The sequence below is a fragment of the Sminthopsis crassicaudata genome, chromosome 1, assembly GCF_048593235.1.
Source record: "Sminthopsis crassicaudata isolate SCR6 chromosome 1, ASM4859323v1, whole genome shotgun sequence".
NCBI classification, from domain to species: domain Eukaryota; kingdom Metazoa; phylum Chordata; class Mammalia; order Dasyuromorphia; family Dasyuridae; genus Sminthopsis; species Sminthopsis crassicaudata.
Window position 1 is genome coordinate 480,721,819 of NC_133617.1, and position 26,626 is coordinate 480,748,444.

The following is a 26,626-nucleotide window of genomic DNA, read 5'->3' on the forward strand; positions in this document are numbered from 1 at the left end:
TCCTTTAACGTTCTTCAGAGGGTTCTAAAATGCTGTACTTGGACTGGGTCACCTTTATGGTCTAGTTCAGTTCATACCAGAGAAAAAATTTTTATTGGGATGAAAAATAGGTGGTAAGTTCTACCAAGAATTAAGTTTTATGTGGTGGTATGCAAAGACAAAAACATTCTTGAAGCCAAATTTTATTGGGATTGAAGCATTCTGGGGGTTTTGTAGTGGACAAAGTTTCTAGATTTTGCCAGCTGCCCTTAACTTCTAAGATGACCAGTAATATTTGATACCACTTTGTATACAAAAGAGAGCAATGATACCAAGATTGCTTTCAAGCTATTCTTCCTCTACTTCCCTTCTGACACTCTTCTTATGTAAGCCTTTAAGCAGCTCTGCCATCTACTGTTTGCTTTGTAATTAATTTTGTGATTTATCCTAAATTCTCATAACTTTGATGAAATATTCTGATCCTGTTTAGTTAATCATATTACAACCTTAGTGCACATATTTCATAGTATTTCAGGTTGCCCTTTTCACATTTTTTAGATCTCAGTATACCAGTACTTAGTTTTTCCAGAGAACAATGGCATGTTGTCTGATGATTGATGGATTTTAAACAGGGCTGTTCCAACATTAGCATTTAATGTTTTTTAACTTCCTAGTTGTAATTGTTTTACATAATTTATAAATAAAAGATTTCTGAAATGTTTGTGCTTGATTTAATAAGCTTTCCTTCCATATAAGTGGATTTTTGTATAGCTTATTTAGAATTAATGGTAGATTTGAGCTATTGGCTAAATGGTCTTATTATTACTGATCTACCAGCTGCATGGAGCAGATTCTATTGGTAGAGTGTTATTATTGGAAAGCATTTAATTATATTGAACAATTATCATTTGACCTGCATTTGAGATATTTCTTCATCTTGCTTTGCCTTTTTAGTATTCTTCCTAAAATGTAGCCCTGAGAACTAAGCACAGTACTCCTTGTGTGGACCGACCAATGCAGATCACAATGGACTTGTTACCTTCCTCATTTTGATTCTCTCTGCAAACCCCTCAAATTTGGTGCAAACCTCTCATTTTTGACTGATTTCACTTTTTCTATTTAAGGCAAACTACCTCCTGTTTTACTTTACAGTATATTCTCATCTCCAGCCTCTGCCTTTGCACAGGTATAGCCCATATTTAGAATGCTCTGTCAGGACTCCTCTCTGTCTCTTGTTCTACCTCCCTTCAAGGCTCAGCTTGTGTCCAATCTTACAGAAGGCCTTCCCTGATCAAGCCAATTGCTAGTAATTCTGCCCCAAAATTACTTAGTATTTTATGTTTTATATTTGCTTAATGTACCTATTTTTCCACAGTAGAATGCAAGTTTTTGATGGTGGACTACTTTTATTTGTATCCTCAGCATCTATTACATATTGAGGCATAAAAAACATTTATTGAATCAGATATTAACATAATCTAAGCTGATATTTGATACAGTATTGACTTGATAATTAAGATTCAAAGGGAAGGGGTTTATCTCCCTTTCATGACTTGAGTTCAAACCCTTTATGACATGTGTAACCCTAGCCAAATAATTGTTCTGGACTAGTTTCCTCCTGTAAAATGAGGGGATTGTTGTACTATATGTTTGTTATGATCTCTCTTGACTCTAAATATGTTCTAGATTTATTTTTATTTTAATCAAGTTTTAATGTAATTTTTTTTTTTAGCTCTTTATTTTCCCCAGTATCTCTCTTTGTCCCATAAATATTCCATATAACTTTTTTTTTGGCTGAGTCAATTGGGGTTAAACAACTTGCCATGGGTCACACAGCTAGGACGTGTTAAGTATCTGAGGCTTGTTTTTGATTTGAACTTGAGTCCTCTTGACTTCAGGGCTGGTGCTCTCTCCACTGTCCACCTAGCTGCCCCCATATAACATTTTTTAACGGAAAAAAAAAAGCACAATTGATTAATATATTAAAAAAATATGAAAATGTATACAGCATACCAGACCTTATGGACCTCCTACATCTACCTAGGGGTGAAGGTATCTTCTCTCTTTGGAGATTTACTTGTTCTTTGTAATTTTGCAACATTCACTTTTGACTTATGTGATTGTTCTTCCATTTGCATTTTGTAATTATGCATATTGTTTTATTGCCTGTTTACTTCCCTGAATCAGATTATGAAAATCCTTACTTCTTTCTAACAAGTTAGTAACCTCAACATTTGTTTTTCCATTTCTTAATCTATGAGAATCTCCATTGTTTACAACTTTGCTATTACAAAAATTGTTGCTGCAAATATTCGGGTATATGTGAGGGTATTTTTCTTAGCAAGACACCCTAGAGGAAAGATGGGAGTCTCAGTATGAGACTTAACAGCCAGTATATGGGGAAGTAACTCCTTTAGAAAAGAGGCCAAACATAGCCAAAAAGTTGTCACACAGCATAAGCAGGCCAGTCTAGCTGAAGCACTAAGGGAAGAACAGGAGACATATCAGGCAAAACAAAATACCACTTTGAAAATTTCCCTTCAAGCCCTGATGAAGACAGCTTAGGACTCTGAACCCAAGAACTTTGGGAATAGCAATGGTGTGGTAGACCAGAGTCCTTGGCCAGCCTGGTAAGAAACCCATGTAGAAATGCACTCTGAAGTTACTCTTGCAAGTATTATATTCACACCCACTGAATACCCAGAAAAAAAAAATTATTGCCACCAAGGTCCTTGGTATTGCCAACAGTTCAATATTAGAAATTGGTATTTTATTTTTTTGATAGTATTTTTTTCTCCCAGTTACATGTGAAGAAAATTTAGCATGTGTTTTTACAAAATTTTGAGTTCCAAATTTTCTTTCCTCCCAAATATATTCATATATTAATCACAGTTGTGAAATAAGCATCAAAAGGAAAAAACAAACAAACCTGAGGATAAGTGAAAAAATATACTTCAATCTGTATTCACAGTATAACAGTTGTTCTTTATCTGGATGTGAATAGCATTTTCTGTCATGAGTCTTTGTACTTCTCTTGGGTCATTCTGTGTTGCTAAGGAGCTGAGTTAATCATAGTTGATCACACAATGTTGCTGATCTGTGTACAATGTTCTTGGTTCACTTCATTTTGCATTAGCTAGTACATGTCTTTCCAGGTTTTTCTGAAATCTGCCTGTTCATTTCTTATTGCACAATAGAAAAAAAATTGTCATTTTTCATTTTTTGAAAAAATTGGTATTTTCAAGATGAAAATGACATTAAAGAAGCGTAACCATCTGTCTGCCTTGCTGCTGTATCCTGAGGACTGTGGGACTTTGTCTTTGTTTTCAGATGAAACGTGTGTTGTCTTCCCCATTATATTGTGAGCTTCTCAAGATCAGAGACTCAACTAAAACTTTATTTTACTTGTATGCCCAGTACTTAGCACAGTGCTTTATAGTTAGTAAGCTCTTAAATACTTCATCCACTCATCATTAGCCTTATTGGGGTATAAGTATAGTGAAGTTAAAAAAGTGGATTTTTTTGTCACTTTATTTTCATTTTTTTTTCCCTCAGAAAATGACTACTGATTAGTAGTTCCTCTAACAGTACATTAGCGTATATTCCAACAATCTCTCCAACATTCAATATTCTCATGTTTTGTCATCCTGACCAGTTTGCAGACTATGAGGTAAAGCCTTAGGATTCTCATTTGCATTTATCTTAGTAATTTGGAGCATTTTTTTCACATGGTTAATAGTTTGCAATTCTAAGGATTATTCATGTCCTTTCATCACTTTACTTTTTTAAAAATTTAAAAATATTTTTCAATTTACCTTCTCTCCCTTGCTCTCCTTACCCCTAACCCAACTGAAAAACAAAAGCAAAACCCCGCTTACAAACGTGTACATTTTTTCATTGGCCATGTTCCTACACATCCACCTCTCATCCCCCCAAAATATGTCTCATTCTGTATTCAGTCCTCCAACTCTCTTAAGAGATAAAATGTTTTCATCATTTGTCCCCTGGAATTATTCATTATGATGATCAGAGTTCCTAAGTTTTTCAAAGTTGTTTATTTCGTTGTCATCTGTATAAATTGTCCTTTAGATTCTGCTAGATTCATTCAGGTTTTCCCCGGTTTCTCTGAAACTATGCCTTGCATTATTTCTTGTGGCGGCAATAGTATTCTATCACATTTGTAATACCATAATTTGTTAATCCATTCCGCAGTTGAAAGGTTCCCCATCCCCACTTCAATTTCCAGTTCCTTTTAAGAACTGCCGCCACGTGCATGTTTATCCCACCTTCTAATGTGGTTCATTACTCCATCAGTTTCTTGCGAATTGAGGTTGTTCGTTTCCATCCCTTGGAAGTTAAACTTCTATTTAAAAGTCAGCATGCTCTAGCCCAGGCTTAACTTCTTTGGCTGAAGAAGCTGACAAGAGTGAGGGGAGACTTGCAGTTCTCTACAATCAAAATCTTTCCTAAGTTTCCCATTCCCGGGTCCTTTCCAAGAGAACCTCTAGGGACCCGGCGCGGTGATGTCATCCGGGGCCAGCCGGGGATGTATGAGTATATCCGTGGGGACTGCAGGTACCTAGAGGCGCCATCGGTGACTGGGAGGGCACAGGTGTGTGGCTCCGGTTTCTTGTCCATTTTTCTTATGCCCTCTCGGCTCAACGCTCCCTCAACTGAGGAGCGCTCATCTCGGGCCAGCAGTGGGCTCGGAGGCCGGAGCAGCCCGGCCATGAAGGAGCTCCCAGCTGAGCCTAGGGACCAGCAGCTAATGGTGAGTCCGAGCATCGCTCCCTTCCTCCCTCAGCCCCACTGCAGGGCTGCCTGGATTTTTAGCTCTGTCCCAAGTCCCCTCCCTGCTCGCAGAACTGTCCACGTTGCCTTTCAAGACCTTTCCGAGGTTTCCAAATCCCGCATCGTCTACTCGCCAAGAGAGCTCTCAACTATGCTACTCCATCTTCCGCTTCGTTGTCCTCCTCCACAGCTCCCCTACAGGTTTCCCCATCTCTCCACCCTTAGCATTCCAATTGTTTCTTCTTCTTAAGGGACTTATGCAGATCCCAGCCCGTCGCCTCCTAGCTCTGGTTGGGATTGTGCATATTGCCTTCCACTAACCCGGAGCTACTGCTCTCCGGGAAATTCATCATCTCTTAACAGACCAGAAAATGGGTGGAATAGATTAGGCCAGCCTTCTAAGCACAATTAAGATTGACTTCAGGAACAGGGGAAAAAAAAAAATTACATCGCTGCTCTAGAAATGTAATCATTTCTTCTCTGCTGAGGTGGGGAGGTGAAGGTGGAGGATTGGGGTGGCACTTTAAACGAGGAGGGCACAAGAAGAAGTAGGCACAGAGTCAAACACCTGTACTATCCCAGAAGTGGAAGAGTTTAATTTACTTTTTTTTTTTTTTTTCATAAAATGTATGAATTTGAAAACTTTTTTTTTTCCTGTCTACAAAGACTTGATTTATTTTTTCTTTACCTGAGATTTGTTTTATTTTTTAATAAAGATGTTTGGGTTTAAATGTTTGTTTGTTTGTTTGTTTGTTTTCCTGAGGGAGAAGTGTCACATGTTATTAACTTCCCAATATTAAAAAAAGGAGTGAAATAGGGGTAAAGAATTTTTAACAACCCTTTATAAAAGTATAAAGTGTATACAATTAATCAGAAAGAATTTATTGATAGAATAGTCACCATTTGCAAACCTTTTTTAAAAGGGCCTTGGAAGGAAAATTGGAAATTATTTGCAAGAAATATATAATCTTTCTTTCTGTGCAGGTAGCACTTAGGATCCGCCCAATTAATGACACTGAACTGGATGAGGGAGCTACAATCATTGCCCACAAAGTGGGTGATCAGGTGAGAATGGGGATTTGGTACCTTAAGATAGTACCTAGGTTATGGTCAGAAGGCAGTTTTAAAAGTATACTTACTGGAGTCTAGCAACCCCCATATCACTAATGATTTAGGTGGAATCTAGGGAGTACAGTATATGGAATGAATAGAATAGTCCCAAATACCTGAGTTCAAATTTGGTCTCAAACACTTACTAGCTGAGTGAACCTCTTTTTACTCCATTTCTTCATCTGTAAAATAAGGATGCCCCAGGAGTGTTGTGAAGATAAAATGAAATATTTGTAAAATTCTTTGCAAACTTTAAAGCATCACAAATGCTAGTTAACTTGACAAGAAGGCAAATAATATTTTTAAAAGCAACAATATGTAAATAAAGACCAAAAAAATTACAATTATTCTAAATGAACAGATATGAAACTAATATCCAGGCATCTTTAATTTACTCATTCCAAATATATGGAGAGTAATATTTTTATGACCTCTCTGATATGATTGATAAGAGGGCTAAATATGATTGTGGAAGTAATGTGTTTAAAATACCATAAAATATTAAATTTTATTATTGATGTGTTTGATATGACTGTGTTTAAAAAGCTTATAAATATTGGTTGATGATAACAGTTAATAATCATGCTGGAATTTAGTAATAAAATAGATTGCAAAATAGTGTTCCTGTAAATAGAGGCAATAACATGGACAGAACAGCAGCAAAGGATTTCCATATGTCCTATTCTTTGAATTAACTTTGTATTTCTAGTGGCACTTTCACATTCTGTTTGATTTTATATTTCTTTTTATTCATCCTATCTCCCCTGTCATACTTCATGCCCCATTAGGTTAGGGATGGTATCTTACTTATCTTTTGTGTGTTGTGAAGCAGAAAGAACAATGAATTTGGAGTCAGGTTTTCTGTTTAAATCCTAGCCTGACTACTTCCTAGTCACCTCAGATAAATCACATATCATCATATCTAGGTGTTAGTTTCATCTGTAAAATGGAAAAGTTGAATTTGGATTACCTCTAAGATCCCTTCCAAGTCAAAACTTCTAGTCCTAAGCATTGAAATAATGAGATTTAGTGATTTTTTTTTTTTTTTTTTTTGTTTAAGTGAGACCAATGCATTCTTTATCTTGGGGGAATGAGACTATTTCTGCCTCGTAACCAGTCACAAAAATAGTACTGTAACTGTTTGCAATTAACAATAATGATAATAGCTACTATTTATATAGTACAACAGGCCAAGAAAACTCCAGTGAAGTCAGAAACAGTTAGACATGACCAAAATGACTCAATAACAACAATAATGTGCCAGGTACCATATTTAAGTACCTTACAATTTTAGTTTAAATGTTTGATTTTCACAACAACCTTGAAGGTAGGTGCTATTATTATCTCCACTTTGCAAATATATTTAGCTAGTGTCTAAGGCTAAATTTAAATTAAGGTCTTCCTGACTTCAGGTCCAGTGCTCTATTCTCTGAACCATCTAGCTATCTTTATGGAGTACTTGGAGTTAATAGTTACATCTGTTAACCTATATATCTTTGAGTGTGTGGTATAGAATGTATATATATTCATTGAAAGTATATTTGACTATCATCTGTGTGCAAGGTGTTATGCCAGGTTCTACATCATATGTATAACATGGTCCTGCCTTCAAGGAATCCTTGAGACACATACTGTTATATGAATGTGTGTATGGGATACATATAATATAATATATGTACTAATATTTATATACATATATATGTATGCATGTACCTGGATATGTATATAGTTACATATATATGAGAGGGAGGGGAAGGGGGAGAGAGACAGAGAGAAGGGGAAGAGAGAGAGAGAGAGAGAGAGAGAGAGAGAGAGAGAGAGAGAAGGAAGGGGAGGGAAAGAGAGAATTTGTAGCATCCAATACATGTATATAGGGACTGGGGTGGGAACAGATCAAAAAAATTGATTATAATATCACTTGAGGTTTACAAAGTAGTTTCTTCAAAAACTATCTCGTAAGACAGTGCAAATATCTTTATTTTTATTTTACAGATAAAGAAACTAATTAAAGCTCAGACAAATTAATTAATTTACCAATGGGCTTTTTGACCTTTTTGAAAAAGCTGGAACTAGGATTCCCAATTTCAGGTCTTTTTCACAATATCCTTTGGACTCTAAGTCAGCATCAAAGAAGGAGGGTAATAATGCTTCCTGGTGAAATTTTGCTTAGTGATATTAAATTCTAAGAGGCTATTTTGTTCATAATTTTTAGGATACTCTTGTAAGTGTACTTGATTTTTTAAACCAAATTATATAGTGTGTCTGTATGCAATATGGGCCACATGATGTTTATATAATACATGCACAAATAGTTGTTATATAAGAATGGCATCTAGCTGAAGCCATTCTTAACTGAATTCAGAATAAAAAGGGCTTAATTTATCTACAAGGAAGATCTGTCTGACCATAAGCGTTGCTTAGCACTGAAATGAATTGTACATAAGCTAAAGCAGCTCCCCTGGTGATCTTTAAGAACAAAAGAAACACCTTTTTGCCTGTCAGCAAGGCAGCCTGACCCTTTGAGGCCCCTTATAGCCAGCTTGTGCTTCACGCTTTTGTAATGAAAAGATTTTGTGACATCTCACTGCAAATGGAAGCACACACTTTTGGCATTTTAAGTTCAAAGTCTGATTTGTTAAAACTCCTTGTCTTCCTATGATTTGTTTACTACATTGCCTCCCTCTCAGTCTATGAAGCTTTAGACTTTTTTCCATCTCTCATTTTATTTTTATTTTATCCTTAGACCTATTATTTAAATCTCTTAGGAAGAGATTTTGTTAATCACTATATCTTTTAGTCCAGGGATTCTTAATCTGGAATTCATTAATAGATTTCAGGGGAGCCTTGAATTTGTATAGGAAAAAAAAATTATATCTTTATTTTCAGTAATTGTAAACTGATATTTAGCAAACCTTGTCGAAGGTAACAAACATAATTCTTAGAAAAGTTTGTAAGCTTCTAAGGCTGCCAAAGGGGTCCATGATTCAAAAAAAGTCGAGCCCCTACTTTAGCTTGTAAGACATATCAGTAGGCAGAAAACAAATACTGTCTACAGTTGAAAGGGCACTAGATTTGGAATCAGAGGCTACTGAATAGAAAATCCCAGATCTTCCATTTACCACTGGTTCACTTTGGGCAAGTTATTTAATAATAACATGATAGTTTTATACACACATATGCATATGCATTTATATTTTCCCCAAGAGTTGCAAAGTGCCTTACATATATTATCTTTTTAAAGCTTAATTTTCTTTTTTCAGTGATCAAAGATCTCTTTTCTGCCTCCCTCCTCTGAAGAAAGAATGCAAAAACGAAATCCTTATAACAAATAAATGCCAGTTAATTGATTGACTAATGTATATAGTCAAACAAAACAAATACTGAGAGTTGCTGTGCCCAAAATTATATCTTTGTTTGCACTCCAAGTCTATCTGTCAGGAGGTGAGGGACATGTTTCATTCTGACTTTCCTGGAATCATGGTTGGTCTTTGTATTGATCAGAGTTCTTAAGTCTTTCAAAATTGTCTTTTAAAAAGTAGTGGTTATTACATTTTTCCCCCCCTCCTGGTTATTCTGTTAACTTTATTCTTTATCAGTTTGTAGAATTTACATAGATTATCTCATTTAATCTGTATGACTGCTCTGAGTTACATACTGACCTAATCACCATTTTACATATCAGCAAATGACTTGCCTAAAGTCACAAAGCCAGTCTGAGGAGGGTTTTAAATCTAGGTCTTCCTGACTCAATTATCATGCTGCTTCTCTTCTCTCTTAACTTTGATTGGCTTTAATTTTCTACAAATTGAGGGGAGTTGATTAATTGGTCTCTGTGGTGCTTTCTGGGTATTTGGGTTCCCTGCAAGGAACCTGCTCATCCCAAGTTTCTTTATAAATTACTGTTTCTCTTTATTTTTGTAACTGAAACTAATGCCGGTTGTGGTCCCTTTAAGACTAGTCCTTTCAGATTGATTTATTCCTTTCTGATTCCCAAACCCTCCTAGCTGAAGAAGCTAGGACTTTTGATTCACAAATCCTGGTCAAAAGCATCCTTTTGAATTCCAATAGGAGATATTAGGGCTCTCCCAGCCCCCATAGAATCTGAACCAACTTGGGCTGTCCTAGCCCCCATTCTAATGATCTGCTCAGGTTTCCCAACCCCCACCTAGCAAATTCTAGTCCTAGATGAAACCCAGCCAGGAGCCAACCTGGAACTCCACCCACAGGTCCCTTTAGCTATAAAAGAGCCAAGCTGGAGTCCTCTCTTTGCAGAGGTCCCAAACATGGCAGACTTACACTTGGCATGCCCAGGATCTCTGCTCACTGGAACCCTGGTTCTGATGCCTTTTATCTCTACCTTCAACTTTACTAACTAGACTTTACTTCCAAACCCCATAATAAACCTCTTTTATCAATCTAGGTTTTCAGGTCTGTAAATTCCTTTACAGGGGACTCTTCCGCCGCTACTAGACCTCATTTAACTCTGTATCCTTGCACCAAATCCAAAGGGGAGCTCCATTTGACTCCTTACCCCGAACCTGCCACTAGACCTCAATTAAATCCTAATTTCATTTAGTTACCCCAATTCTAGATCTCATCAAAGCCAAACTGGTTCCCATCCATTACAAACAAGTCCATTATGTATCAGAAGCAAATTCCATCTAGTAATTTAAGCCTACATAGCACCTAGAGAGAAAGTTTATCTTGATAGATCCTTTATCAGATGGAACTGTGTATTTAATAAATAGCCAATGCATGTAAAAGCATCTCACTGTCAAAAGATACTATAAATCTGGTTTTGCAGGAATTTTAACAAATTAATTTTTGAAAGGCATTTCATTGTGGTTTTAACACAAGTAGAAGTTTCTTCTTCCACCAAGACATTATGCTTAAACAAATCTAGTAGAATTAGATTGTTCTTAGATCACTTAGAAGATGATCTAGTCCAACATGCTTGTATTAGAGATAGAAACTGAACCAGAATGTGACTTGCCCAACTTGCACAACTAATGTGTCCTGGCTAATGTATTCTTGGGGACCCAAATCCAAATACAATACACCACAATATCTAATTGTTTCTTCTGAACAATTAAACATGTATTTAGATACTATTTTGTTTACTAATGATTGCATGTATCTCGGTCTTCCCTTTGCAACTAGATGGTAAAGTCCTTGTAAAAAGGCAAAGATATGTCTTATCCTTCTGTTCTTTTCACATTCCTACCCTTCCCTGCTGCCATTCCTTTTCCCCTTTCTCCATTTGAGAAGCAGTCTATAGGGGTGATACTGGGAACTCAAATGTGAAGATATTTATATCTGTACCAATAAGGGTCTCCATCTTGTTTGGAATTTATAGTTCTAGTTATCTTTAGTATTAAGACTTATCACCCTGAAGTCAGGAGGACCTGAGTTCAAATATGACCACAGTCACTTAACATTTCCTGGCTGTGTGACCCCAGGCAAGCACTCCATTGCCTCAGCCAAAAAAAAAAAAAAAAAAGACTTTTTCCAGAGTTTTATAACAAATATATTTCCTTACTTTTTCTGGACCCTTTTCAGAATTTGGCTTTTAAATGTATAAAATTACAAAGGAAACCAATTTTATTGAATCAGTTACTAAATATATGTATATGCATGTATGCACATATATATATACAAATATATATACATATAATACATATTATACCTACACATATATATAATATGTATGTATATGTATATATGTATATGCACATATATATATATATATGTACACACACAAAACAAATTTGCAGACCCTAGATTAAGAACCATTAGACTCAGTGATCTCTAAGGTCTCCAAATATAAAAAATGAAGAGATTGGACTAGATCAGGGGTTCTTAACTTAGGATCCATGAATTTAAAAAAAATTTTGATATCTTTATTTTAATGTATTTTCTCTAATTTTTTTTTTTTTTTTTTTTTTTTTTTTTTTTGCATTTAAAAACTTATTTTGAGAAGAGATGTACAGGGCTTTCCAAGACCAGTACAGGGCCCAAGACACCAAAAATGCTTATATACCCATGGAGTAAATGAATTTCTAAGGCCACCAACAGCAAAAGTAGAGATTGAACTAGACAACCTCTAAGGCTCCTGCTAACCCTAGTATTATATGTTTATATGATGTAATTCTGGGCCTACCTGGATGACAGTCCAACTGAGTAAGTGCCTCCTACTATGACAACTGAGCTAATTCTACATTTCTCAGCTGTGGAAACTCTTCTCTTGAGTAAATAGCACGTGGGTTTTATTTTTTATCATTTCTCCCTACTCCCTCCAATAGCATAATTCCCTTTGAAGCAGCTCTTTATGAGTTTTTCCAGCCTCCAGAGAACTTAATACACTTTCCTTCATAATTATGTATTTATGCAATAGAGCAGACTATGTCCCAGAGGATGCCCACAAGTCACTTTGCTAAACAAAACTTGTTTCATAATCTTTCAAGTATGAATTTTTTGTTCTTTCTTTTTCTCATCTTGGTCGCCATGGGAGGGCCCATGGAGATCACGCGTACTGCTTTCAAGGTTGACTTTGGACATTCCCTGGATTTTGATTTTCTTTGCTTTGGTTTCCAAATATCGACTCACAAAATATTCTGCAAATCTTTTTTCCCCTTTTCTCCCAGCCTAACAAGTTATTTAATTTTTTTTTTCAAAAACATTATCCTCCCCCCTCCCCCCAAATACATGTAAAGATAATTTGACATTCACTTTTGTAAGATTTTGTGTTCCAAATTTTTCTCCCTTCCTCCTTTATCTTCTCCAAGACAGTAAGTAATCTGATTCAGGTTTAATAGGTGCAATTTTAACAAGTAATTTATGGAGAGCTTACTGTGTACAAACTACAAGGCAGATTTGGAGAAAACAGATTTGTTTAGTGGCAATATTTGTAAGTGTCAGGGACAGATCTTATATGTAACTGAATTAAATAATTACCTAAAATATTGTTCCTTCCCCCTTTTTTCCCAAATCTCTCTCTGATGCCTGAAAGCCTGAAGCATGTGAAGACCTGAACTTGAATCTTGGCTTCTTTTGGAGATGTGTGCACTGTAGCCTCTTGCTAAAGTATCAACAATCAATCAGTCAATGTTTATTAAGTACCATCTCTAAGAATGTTTCATGGGAGTAATTATCACTTTGTTCCTTGACTGCATCCCACCCCCAAATTCTCTGTAAGCAACAGGCCAATTGGGCTGGATCACAAAGCACATAGAGAAAAGTAATGTGAAACAAACCTGGAAAGGGATATTGAAATCAGATTGCGAAAGATCTTAAAAATCAAATGGAAAAACTTGTAATTTTCTTTTAGAAGCAAGAAAAAGTCATTTCAATTTCTTGAGCAGGGAAATGGCATGATCAAACCAGTGCTTTAGAAATATCAATTTGGTGTTCATACATGTAACTGGGGGAAAATAAAATGTTATTTTAAAAAAGAAAGTTATATTGAATTACTTGGTGTCAAAGAGAGGGAAAGGGGAAGGGAGGGAGAAAAAATTGGAACATAAGGTTTTACAGGTGTGAATGTTGAAAATAAAAAGCTAGAGAAAGAAAATTATAAATTTAATCCTCCTAATGAACAGTGATATAAATATATTAAAAAGAAAAATCGAGTAACAGAATGTAGCAATTAAAATGTATTCATTATTTCCAAAAAAAGAGAAATAATAATTTGTTTTCTCTGTGGAAGCTGGAATTGAGAGAGGAGAGACTTTTAGCAAAGGAACCAATTAGGAAGCTCTTGTGATTATCCAGATCAAGTGGCATGATGACTGTGTGTATGGAAAGGAGATAGATGTAAAGTAATAATGGAAGTAGAATAAAAAAAAAAATTGACAAATTCTTTCCCTCTTCAGTATGGCAAAGATTATTTCTGTGGGCCATCACCCACTCCAGTGGTACCATTGGCTACTAATCTAGACTTCAGCCTTTAAGGCTCCTCAATTTCCTTCTACTAACAGCTCAGAGTTCACAAAAGCCCTTCCCATGATTCTAATGAGGGAAAGGAAAGGGGGAACCTCATTTCTCGGTGCATAGATAGTAAGATAATCCCATGAGGCGCAGTGTCCCCTGTAAAATGAATTTACAGGCCAGAAAACCTAGATTGATAAATAAAAGATTTGTTGTAGGAATTTGGAAGTAAAGCTCAGTTAGAAAGACGCCAGGGCCAGAGGTGGCCGCTGGGCGGGCAGGAACCGTAACATGGCTGGAAGGAAACCATGTGTTGGCTGGGAGGGCTCCTGCAAAGAGAGCGTTCCGGCTCACCTCTTTTATACCCAAAAGATGATGGGCAGTACCCCTAAGTTTTCGGCGGGCTTTTCAGTTAGCTCAGATCAGGTGAGGGCTGGGGGGGGAAGCTGAGCAGATAGTGGGGCTGGGCCCGGATATTCAAAGGGTGCCTTTGACCAGGATTTGTGAATCAAGGTAAACCATGGGTTGGGCAATTAGAAAGGAATCTTAAAGGGACCTCAACCGCCATCAATTCCACTCATTTTATAATCAGGTTATTTTGGCACTTGGAAAGATTTTCTACCTTATATTAATTATTTCAATTTCTTTTTTCTTTTTTCTTTTCTTTTTTTCTTTCTTTCTTTTTTTTTTTTTTTACAAAGATGGTGGTGCTTATGGACCCAGATGAGGATCCAGATGATGCTTTGAGAGCCAATCGTTCTCGTGAAAAGACATTTATATTTGATATTGTTTTCGATCAGCAAGCTTCCCAGGTGAACTTCTTCCTAGCACATTTCTTCAGAGATTTCAGATGCCTGATTTCAATTAAGGTCATTTTACTGAAGTGCCAGTTGACTAATCTTTAAAACCTAACTCAAATGCCACTTCCTCCACAAAATCTGATTATTTCATTCCTCCTTTGACTTTGTACTCTGCTTTTTAACTCTTTAATGAATTTCTAACAATTACAATTGGAGCTCCCCTGTTCCCATCTATTAAGGGTCCCCTTTTTCTGGATTCCTCATACAGTGACTGAAATGGCATCTAATGAGGGGGTAAACTGTAAGGGGCAGACTATCCTGCTCTAATTATGCCAATTTCATGCCCTCCAAGAAAATACTGAGATACCAAAGAGGGGCTCCTACTAGCTTGGTTTTTAAGAGATTTTTATTAGCATTCATTAAGTTGATTTGGTTATTAAATAAGGAGTTTAGTCATAAGAGGCCAGTCATCTTGGGCAGTAGCAGGACAAAGTAACTTTGTGGATCCTCACATCAACCCCAGGGCAGGTCAGGTATTGCATAAAAACAGAATAAAGAAGGCAAAGTGCCCGGATGGCCCAGGGTCATGTGCAAGCTTTCCCACAGCATAGTTGGAGTTCCTCTTGCTGTTTACATTTACTCTGAATCCTAGTGTCCAGCTGTAATGACCTATTAATAGTTTCTTGACATTCCACTTCCTCGTCCAGGCCATTGCATTAGTTGTGTCTCAAACTTGGAATATGTCCCTGCTGCTTTCTGCCTCTGAATTTCCTTGGATTCCTTCAAAACTTAGCTCAAATATTATCTTCTGCAAGAGAATCTTTCATATTACCATCATCAATGATGTGTGTGTATGTTGTTGCCCTTCATTCTTTTTCTTAAATTTTTTTCCCCACTCTATTCTTAAAGAAAGACCAAAAGGACTTTACTATGTTGAAGTCAAGGTACAATGTCTTTCTGTGTCTGACCAGATCAATATGAGCTCAGAAGACTCTACTCCAGGTCGGGCACAAATAGTCCTTGTGAACATTTGGAGTGGAGATGTTTTTACCTTTGTACATCTCATATTTTTTTTTTGCTTCAGTCACAGATTTCAGTGACTTCTTTGATTCAGTTATGCCATGCTGAATAGTCCTTTTCCAGTGTCTATGTCATGAAATCTGTATATTTCACACATATGTATATATATATATATATATATGTATATATATATATACATATGTATATATATGTATGTATACACACATACACATTTACATATTCTCTCCTCTGAAATATATGCTCTTTAAGAGCAAGGATTGTTTTTTGTCTTTTTTTGTATCCCCATGATACATCTTCCTGTATCTATGAAATCATGGATCCAATTAAAAAAAAGTAATATAGTTACTTGTATATATATATGCCTTTTATCTGCCTGCTGCTTAAGAAGACGGATGGTACTTTATCCAAACGTTGGATCTTCCCTAGCTTGGTGCTCTGCACTAAGTAAGTAGAAAATACATAAATGAATGGTTGCTCTAAAGCCCCATAATCCATCTAACATTTAGATTTGTTAGAGCTACTAGCTTTTCTGTTTTTTGTTTTTTATTTTTAGTGCCTGGGGCAAATTTCACAAAACAGGACCCCAGTAAGTAGTATGAGTAATCTTTTCAAATTGACTTAGGATAAATTCAGTTGAGGTGAAGGAGATAGTAGAGACCGTGGGGACACTGGCAAAGACCCCAGAAACCCAGGAGGGCCTCAAGGCAGGCAGATGTAGGAAGTTCACTTAGCGTGAAGCAGCCTGAAAGATGGAAGCCCACAGCAGCTGGTAGCTTTCTATTTTAATTAATTATTCTTGCTAACTAGATACTGAGCTCAATTGTTCTTTTTTCCCCCCAAAAGTTTATTGGTGGTGGTCTTTTCTTTTTCATCACCATCATCATAATTATAGTTAAGTAGGATTTTAACCCTGTTATTTCTGATTCCAAATTTATAACTCTTTCTACCATGCCACATAAAACATTTTTAATATTCTTTTCAACTGAGCCCTTGCTTAATTTTTTCTATGCTGTTGAAAAGGTAAATGTTATGTAAATGCCTTTTAAATTTTAGCATCTTAGGACACTGCTCCTGTGACTCTGGCCTAGTCATGTCTCTTGACTATTAATTTTTCAGAGGAACTGAGACCAATTAAGGTCCTTTCCAAGTTCCTAGTGGTAAAGCTCTATTATTCTGTATTTAGATATCATCTATGTTGGAGACCAAAAGACTTTCCAATAATTCTCTTCCTTACAACTCTAAATCAGTGATCCCATAGATCTAAAAATTTATCCATTTATCATAATTTCACATATATGGAAACTGAAACAGAGAAGAATTAAGTAGCTTATTCACTGAAAATCAACCACAGAACACTGGATTTCAAGGAAGGTTTATATCTTCAAAGATCATCTGGTCTAGCAGTTCTCAAAATTTTTGGTCTCAGACATTCTTGAAAATTATTGAAGACTCTCTCCAAAAGAAGTTTTGTTTGTGCAGATTATATCTATTGATATTTATTATATTACAAATTAAAACACTTAATATTATTATGAAAATAGTTTTGACCTCCCAGGCTCTTTTAAAGGGTCTCAGGGACCCCAGGGTTTTCTGCCTCACACTGAAAGTCACTGATTTAGTACAGCTCCTTGCTTTTCTTTTCTTTTTTTTTTTTTGCTGAGGCAATTGGGGTTAAGTGACTTGCCCAGGGTCACACAACTAGGAAGGTTTAAGTGTCTGAGATCACATTTGAACTCAGGTCCTCCTGACTTCAGGGATGATACTCTATCCACTGTACCAGTTGATTAGCTGCTCTCAGCTCATTTATTTTCTAAAAGCCAAAGGATCTTGTCCAAATAAGCCTGGTAGTGGATCTCTGGGTTTAGAGGTATGGACATCTTACTTTATTTTCTTAATTCCAAATTGCTTCCTAGAATGGTTGTGCTAATATCTCCTCCCACAATGCATTCATATGCTTATCTTTCTACAACTTTTCCAATATTGACCATTCCCATCTTTTGTCATCTTTGCCAGTTTGGTGGATAAGGTGAAATCTCAGGGTTGTTTTGGTTTTCATTTCTCTTATTATTAGTGATATGAAGCATTCTTTTATATTATTATTATTATATTATATATAATTATATATATTATATAATTTTCACATTCACTTTTTCAGTTTGATTGTACTTTTGATCCCAAGCTCACAGAATAACTATAGCTAAAACCCGATTAGTGTGAATAAAGAGTCCTTTGAAATTGTCACATGTATTTGAATTCACACTATTTGACATCATAATAATGAAAAATATAGTAACTGGTTATTGCCCAGTGGAAATGTGCAGTGCAATTTCTAATAATGTGATCATTTTAAGAGATTCATTATTAACACTAATAGGACCTAGCTGTAAATCATGTGAGGAAATTCATAGATGATCCCTCCAAATCCTTTCCTCTTTTGAAATATTATGATTCTATGATTTCTAAACCCTGTTTTTGCCTTGCTAATTTTTGCATTACTTTTTATTTCTCTCGTTTCTTGCTGAGGAAGGCAAAAGTAGGAATAACATATGTATAATTTAGAGAAAAGATGGCAATTAAATGAAACACTTGCTGACTGCCACCTTCTTGGCTTCTCATTAGAGTGACAGATTTACTGTTTATTTGCAGGAGGAAGTATACTGTTCTACAACGCAACACTTAGTGGAAGGAGTCATTTCTGGATACAATGCAACAGTCTTTGCATATGGCCCATCAGGTACTAATTAAAAAACGTGCTTATCAGCAAAGACTTTAGATGAGGAGAACTAAACTAAAAATTGCAAGATTTATTTGCTAGTAACATAAAAATTGTCCAAGAATTCATTGATAGGTACTGCTGCCAATCATACTAAACAACCCACAGAATTATTTTAATGACTGTTATTATATACTTGGAGCACAGTCTCATGGTATGAAAAAAATCTAATGGATTTCAATCAACATTTTTTGAAATTTTTTATAGTTTTTAGTTATATATCAGAAAGATGGATAAAATTTTACACAAGATAGACGAGAATGTAAAGATTTACCAAGAAAGAGCTACTAGAAGAAAGGAAAATTCTACATCAGGTAAAATACTCAGTAAACATTAAAAGATTTACTTAGAATTTACAGATTAACCATTAATACTAGAACCACAAAATTCTCATCACAAGTTGTTGTGCTACTGGGAGCTGTTGGAATACACGGGAGCCACCTGATAGTGGCTGCTGGAGATCAAACTCAGACCTGCAGAATGGATCTCCTCATGTGAGAGGATGGTACAAGGAGACGGAGAGGCAGTTGCTGTTCTCCGACCGAGAGGCCATTGCACTCTGACCTCTCTCTTCCCTCTGCCTCCAATTTATCTCATTCTCAGGCCGCAACACCTGTGTCAGAAAAGGCTGCCCTGCAACTCTTTCAAATGTTATGATCCACAGCTGTGAAGGCTCTTAGAGAATTGTCCTGTCCCTTAACAACAAGTAAAAAAGTTAATAAAACTCATGCAGCAATTGTTCTCTCACTAACCAGCTGGTTACCTGAGGAAAAGCTTGATGTCTTAGCTAGATTCTGCAAGGTTTCACTAGTTATTTGACTAAATGTCTTAAGGAAAGGATGGTTATAATTCTAGTATAGAAAAATTCTCTTAACATAGTTCTCATTTTTGGTCATAGATGCACACATAATAACATGTATATTTCTGGCCATATTAATGCACATCAAACTTGCCTCTAGATGCCTTAATACAAGTTTTTTGTCAAGTATTTTCACAAGCAGATACAAGTATTGTGAAACATTGAATACATTACAAGCAAATAAAAAATAATACAGTAATAATTATTTACAAGGTACAATACAGAATTTTCACGATGTCTTCAATTTAACCTCTTATAAGCAACCAACCCCAGATATCCAGTCAATATATCCAAATGTTTAATCTTCTTCAGATCTTCCCCTAGCTTTCCAAAAGTAATTCGGGTACTGAGAAAATATCAAGAGTTTAGTCAAACACATATGTACAAAATTCAGTTAATGTTCATTTTAACAATAGATATCCTGTCAACTTGCTTCTGGGAAAACATTTTCCCTTGGAAATTTTGGAATGGATCTTGTTCCTAGGGTAGTTAAAAAAAGGCAGTCTTAGTAAATTCACAATTTTAAAATCAGTCGTAGAAGTTCTCTAGATAATGCTGCTTTAAAACTGCTTGCTGTTATGCTTAGAGTAATTTAGTAGAGCCTAACAAAATCTAATCACATTGGCCTTCCAGTAATCCATGTGATGAAAGCCAGTTCAAACTTTATGGAGTTAACCTAATACAAAATAGAGCTAGAAGAGGAACATCAAATTAGACTACCTGTAGTTCATCTGAAAGTTCAGAGAATTTAAGTTTTGTCATACTGATTATTCTTTCCATTTTTACCTGAACTCTGTACATAATAAGAAAAATGCTATCCATCAGACAGAGGAAGAAATAGTCTTTGTAAAATAAGTCATTCTATTTCTTGATATTATCAGAGAAATATCTCAGTGGAAAAAAATGATCTTCCATTTAAGAATAACTCAAAATATAATTCAAAATGCATTTTCCCTTAATGATTAGAAGCTTTAATTTAAAAAAAGCAACCCACAATATTATCCATTCTTAATGATTAGTAATTCTCCAATATTACCCTAATTTGAAAAACTGGCTTTTTAACAAAGCACTATAGACTTCATTTTTTTTTTTCTTTAAAAATTTCTGTATCTATTTAACCATCTTTCACATATCAAAATATTATGGATAATAACCAATCCATTTAATGTATAAGCCTCAATAAATTGAGAAATCTTTTCCCTAAAGCCAAGTGCTTTAAGATTATGTAATTGTATGTTATATGTTATGGCAAGATATCTTATTTCTGATCATCTTGAGGACCAAAAATATTTTCCTTCTGTTTTCCAAATGTGTGTATACATAATGTATATGCCAGCAATCATAGTAGTGAAACATTTTCTTGATACTTAAAAAATAGCTCTTTATGTGAGAGCCTCAATTCAATTTGAGACTTTATCAAGAATCACTGGCATATTCAAATATAGTTATTAAAACTTATCTAAAGGCTGTTATTAAAACATATCCAAAAATGGTGTATTTATGTATTTGCATAGATAGATATCTGTGAATATTCAAATAAACCTGAGGAATTTTCAGTAGTTCCCTGTTACTTGTAGGATAAAATCTATCATTTAGGACCATCATCATTATTCATTTTTTTTTTTATAACTGACACAATAGTGGAAATTTTAAAGTTACAAATATAATTACATCTATCATAAGAAGTTTTAAGTATATTCCTTTATCCAATGAAACATTTGAAAGCCAATCACTTACATCCTAGTTCTCAAATAGAAACAGTCTAATCTTGTTGAGTTCCATAAAGTGAAGACTGTTACTCCATTAGAAGTAAAAATGTTATATCTTTATCATATCACATCTTTACACACATACACATAGATATAACTGTATCCTCTTTCAAAAGAGAATGAAATTTTGTATACACACATATGCACTATATAGATATAGCTATCTTCTCTCAAAAGGGAATGGAATTTTGTATAAACACACACATGCACATATGTATATATATATATATAGATATATACATATATATGTATATATACATTCATATATCGATGTCCCTCATTTCATCCATAAAAATATATGATAGCAATATAAATATCATTTTTTAATAATAGATTTTTATTTTCAAAATATATGCAAAGACAGTTTTCAACAGTCACTCTTGCAAAACTTTATGTTCCAATTTTTTTCTCCCTCTCTTCCCTTCCTTCCCCTCCCCTAGATAGCAAGTAATCCAATATATGTTAAACATCTGTAATTCTTTTATATATATTCCACAATTATCATGCTGCACAAGAAAAATCAGGTCAAAAAGAAAAAAAAATGAGAAAGAAAACAAAAAACAACAACAAAGGTGAAAATATTATGTTGAAATCCACATTTAGATCCCATAGTTCTCTCTCTGGATGCAGATGGCTCTCTCCATCACAAGTCTATTGGAATTGACTTGAATTATCTCATTGTTGAAGAGAGCCACATCCATCAGAATTGATCATTGTATAATCTTCTTGTGTGTACAATAATCTCCTAGTTCTGTTCACTTCACTCAGCATCAGTTCATGTAAGTCTCTCCAGGTTTTTCTGAAATCATCCTGTTGGTCATTTCTTACAGAACAATAATATCCCATAACATTCATATACTATAACTTATTCAGCCATTCTCCAACTGCAGATCTAATCTTATATACAGATATGTAATTATTAAGTTCTTATTGTTTGTTCTTCCTTCTCAAAGAGGACCATGTCATCAGGGAGATGACACCATGACGTGCAAGTGAATTGGATTGAAATGAGGGAAGGCTGTGCAAGGGTACCTGCCTCACTTTCTCCTCTGGAACTATCTGGGTTCAGTGGCAAAATATAAATCAGAATGAATGGAAATGGCCTGGATTCAGTGGGAGAACCTGTTTTTTTTAAGCTTAGGTTTTTGTTTGGTTTGGTTTGGTTTTCTTTTGTTTAATAGATCTTAGTTTGCTGAGGCAATACCCAATCATTTAGGTAAGAAATAAGGCAGAATGTCCTCTTTTACCTAGTTGAGAAAAATCAATCTGGGAGGGGAAGACCCTCAGGGTTTCTGACCAAAATAGAAAAATTGCTATTTACATTCTCCTTGAGCCAATGAGGGCCCAAACAGTGATCAACTGGGGCCCTTATAACAAAGAACAAACAACAACTTCTATTAATAGGAATTGGAGCTACCTTATTGGGGACTCAGTAGAAACTGGCCAGTTGGGAAATGCAATTTTTTTCTTTTCTCATCTTTTCTTTCTTCTTTCCCTTCCCTTCCCTTTATCCCTATAGGGTATTATATCCTTACCTGAGAGTGCTCCAAATTTTGATCACTGAAACTTTGCAAAATATCTTGGGGTTAGGCTAGATTTTTTTTTAAGGACTATGCCTTAAATTCAAGTCACTCTGGCTCTCTCTTAATAGCAATAACTATTAAGTCAATGAGAAAGGAAATAGCATGTCTAAAATCTAATTTTCTGTAGTCACCCTGACAAGGAAATTGAGGCAAGTTATGGTCACAAATTCAGTACAGTAAAAACAAAACAATAGGATCTTCTATAATTGCATTCCATTTTAGCAGTTTAGAGATGCTTGGTGATAATAACAAAAAGTTCCACCATAAGATTTTTGCAGTTTTCCTGTCATTGTCAGAGAAAGTTATTATAAAAGAAAGAAGGACATTGTAACAAATAAAATCAGCACTGTTTCTTCAAGCCTGAGCCTAAAGTCACAGACCTGTCATAGTTATACCAGGGAAAAACTTGCTTAGTTTTGTCTGATTTCAGCAAAAGTCATAAATATCTTTTAGAACAACCAATCATATAAGAGAGTTCCAAATTATTTACAGGATATTAAAGCCAGGCTCAGAATCAACTAGGAGGGAAACATTCTTGTTGAAAAAAGAAATATCACAGTAAAGAAATTGAGTCAAGAAACTCCTGCCATTCTCTTCATCAGGGAATCTCAACCTTCCTACTCATTAATATTAAGCAGTAGCAATTCCACAAAACAGCTTCTCTGAGCACCTTTTAGCACTTTTCTTTAAATAGAGATTTATTTGAATTTAAAACTCAAAACATCTTAAATTATAGTTCTATCTCAGATAGCAAGTTCCACTGCTAACAGTTTAGAGCAGAATACAGTTGTTTTTCATGTTGCAATAACAGTTGATTAACAATAAGTAACAATAAAAGCATTCAAAGACAGTTCTTATAAGTATCTACAAGGCTTTCACAAATATTCATTCTTTGTTTTATTTTCAAAGTTTATACACATGCTGATGTAAAAAGCAAGTAAGAAGATATTTTAAAATATTTATATTGTGAACGTTTATACAGAAAGTGAATACTGAATAATTCACTCATAACCCAGGACAAAAATAACAGTTAACTACTGATCTGAAGATATTAAGATATTTAGGTAAAACAAAATTGACTCAAAGATTTAAACATCAATACATATTATTACAGATACAATTCCACAATTTACAGAATCTGTGTCAGGACAAATACATTACATAAATAATGAAGTTTTTCTCACTTTAGGCTATGAGTGTTTTTGGGAAAGGACTTAGTACCTCTCTAATATAACTCAAAGTACTTCTGGTTTCAAGTTGAATCAACAAACCACAATTCCCTAATATTTCCCAGAGCTGGTAAGATTTCAAGCTCTCTCTCTAATCTCTGTATCTCTCTATGTTTCTGTCTTTGTCTCCCTGTCTCCCTCCCTCCCTTCCTCACCTCCCCCTCTCCTCTCCTTTCTCTCTCCCTCCCTCTTCCTTTATCTCTTCTTTTCAAATGTATGAGAACAGAAATCTTCCCATTCTGCTATGATCACAATGACATCCAAAGCTTTCTAAAGCTTTCTTTCTATCTTCTTTATGTACTTTGATTAAAGCCTTATCAACTTATTCAATTACTTATTCTTATTATTTCTTAATCCCTCACATTTCTATATTTCCCAGTCATATCTCAAATCTATTTTCAGAACTAGTTTCCTTCATTCCACTGAATCACTCCTTTGCAAATTAACGAAATACTGATTAAAATGAAACCTTCAATCCTTTCCCCAGATCATAACTGAAGCTTCTTAGAGGTCCAAGGAATAGTTACAACATTGTTTAATTAAATACCATTCTCAGCTTGCACTTAGCCAAAATCCTATCTTGAAGAAGATCTCTACAATCTTAAGAAATTTCTTGACCTCCCTCTGTATTCTAATGAAATTAGAGACCTCCTATTCTAGGTATAAGATATATTGCAATTCCTCAGAAATTTTACTCACAGAAGCAAGTCCGTTACAATTTCTATTAAATGATTTAGAATTTGCTCTTTTTTCTTCTTCTATCTATTTTAATATCTCTAGGCAATAAAGAGGATAACAGGGGTATTTTATATAACAAAAATCCTTTTACCCACAAAACTCACTAAGATATTTCAGCATTTTCAAATCACATTTTCATGAATATTTATTGCATACTTCTGCTAAGGGGAAGTCTTTTTATCCCCCTCTGTCTCTTTTCTCTTTTTACACTCCTAATTTAACCAGAATTGGGACATAAAGATGAGAAAAAGTTCCCAGTTTTTTTATATGTGTGCCAGTTCTTGAAATTTTTCTCCCACTAAAAGTTTAACACAAGTTCACATTTTACAATAAAGTAAGGTTAATATCAGAATGGTAGCTACTACAGACAATCAGAATTAATTTGGGTATTATACTTCAGAAATTCATTTAAACTTACACATAAAATTTTAATTTCAAAAGTTCCTTCTGGGGTAAAGAATATTGTATTTCCATCCATTTCAATCCATACTTTTTTTTTTTTTTTCTCTAAGAGATTGATCAGACTGGATCTTTCATATGGAGAGCAGAATAGATCATAAATAATTTAACAAACTAGAATTCCTTGAATTTAACCAGGGTCATCTGAGGAATCCCATAATTATCATTGACCTTTCAAGGCAGAATTATGATTTACATATAAAGTAAGGTTAATATCAGAATGGTAGCTACTACAGACAATCAGAATTAATTTGGGTATTATACTTCAGAAATTCATTTAAACTTACACATAAAATTTTAATTTCAAAAGTTCCTTCTGGGGTAAAGAATATTGTATTTCCATCCATTTCAATCCATACTTTTTTTTTTTTTTTCTCTAAGAGATTGATCAGACTGGATCTTTCATATGGAGAGCAGAATAGATCATAAATAATTTAACAAACTAGAATTCCTTGAATTTAACCAGGGTCATCTGAGGAATCCCATAATTATCATTGACCTTTCAAGGCAGAATTATGATTTACATCAAGTATATTATTGGTGATAGATCCCTATCTGTCCCTATCATTCTTTCTGACCACTCAAAATTTGTTTCAGGCCAGACCAGAACTGATCAAGACTGGTTGGTTGGTTGTTATCCTTTATTCTTGAAGAGGACCAAAATGACATCACCACGTTAGAGTCAAATTAGTATATCTAGCTGGATGATCAGATTAATAAGAGCTCAGACACAGGTCAGACACAAATAGTCCCTTTGAATATTTTGCCATAAGTTCTCTAACTTTGTGCATTATGTGTTTCTTCTGAGTTAATTCAATTCTGCTTAGCTCATAGAGCACAGCACCTTCTCTGATAAGGGCACTCCATGTTAGATCTACTTGTGTCAGTGCCTCTTATGTCATACAATTAATTCTAATGTTCTTAGGAAATACCTTGAGGATATTCTTGTATCACTTTTTCTGACTACCTTGTTTGTGAGTGCTTGTCCCATGTAAGTTCTCCATAAAACAGTCTTTTTGGCAAGCATATATTTGACAAGACAGTGCAGTAATTGCAACCATAATCACATAAATGACCTGAAAGATCTTACCCCACAGATGTCTGATGCCCGAGGTGTAGGATTGAGTTTTATGTCAGATTTGCATTCTTTTAACAGACCAAAATAGACCTTTAGGAATCCACTTAGGTAGAATTATATATATATTTTTAAAACCAGATCAAAGGGGTACTATCCATATGAGGAGCATAGATAGCCAAGGAAATACAGTAATGACTAATGGCAGAAAGATGAGTTTCTTATCTATAAGAAAATGAGTTAAAGGGCAAAAAGTTTGGATTTTTTTTTTTTTTTTTTGGCTGAGGCAATTGGGGTTAAGTGACTTGCCCAGGGTCACACAGCTAGGAAAAGTTAAATGTCTGAGGTCACATTTGAACTCAGGTCCTCCTGACTTAAAGGCTGATGCTCTATCCACTGCACTACCTAGCTGCCCCTAATTTGGAAAATTCTTAGCCCTAGCCTAGGTATTTGCCCAGAAAAAGGAGAGGAGACTCTCCTGTTCAGATTCCCAA

At 35.0% G+C, this 26,626-nt stretch overlaps 1 protein-coding gene across 1 annotated transcript in view; it reads left to right on the forward strand.

Moving 5' to 3' along the window:
• Positions 1-681: 681 nt before the first annotated feature.
• The window catches only part of LOC141550525 (kinesin-like protein KIF19), a 103,937-nt gene continuing 77,992 nt past the window's right edge, over positions 682-26,626 (forward strand). Inside the window, exons 1-4 of the mRNA XM_074281280.1 lie at positions 682-4,750; positions 5,755-5,835; positions 14,508-14,618; positions 18,294-18,381. Of these exons, the coding sequence (XP_074137381.1) occupies positions 4,526-4,750; positions 5,755-5,835; positions 14,508-14,618; positions 18,294-18,381 (505 nt within the window). The 5' untranslated portion in view covers positions 682-4,525. The remainder of the gene's footprint in view (positions 4,751-5,754; positions 5,836-14,507; positions 14,619-18,293; positions 18,382-26,626) is intronic.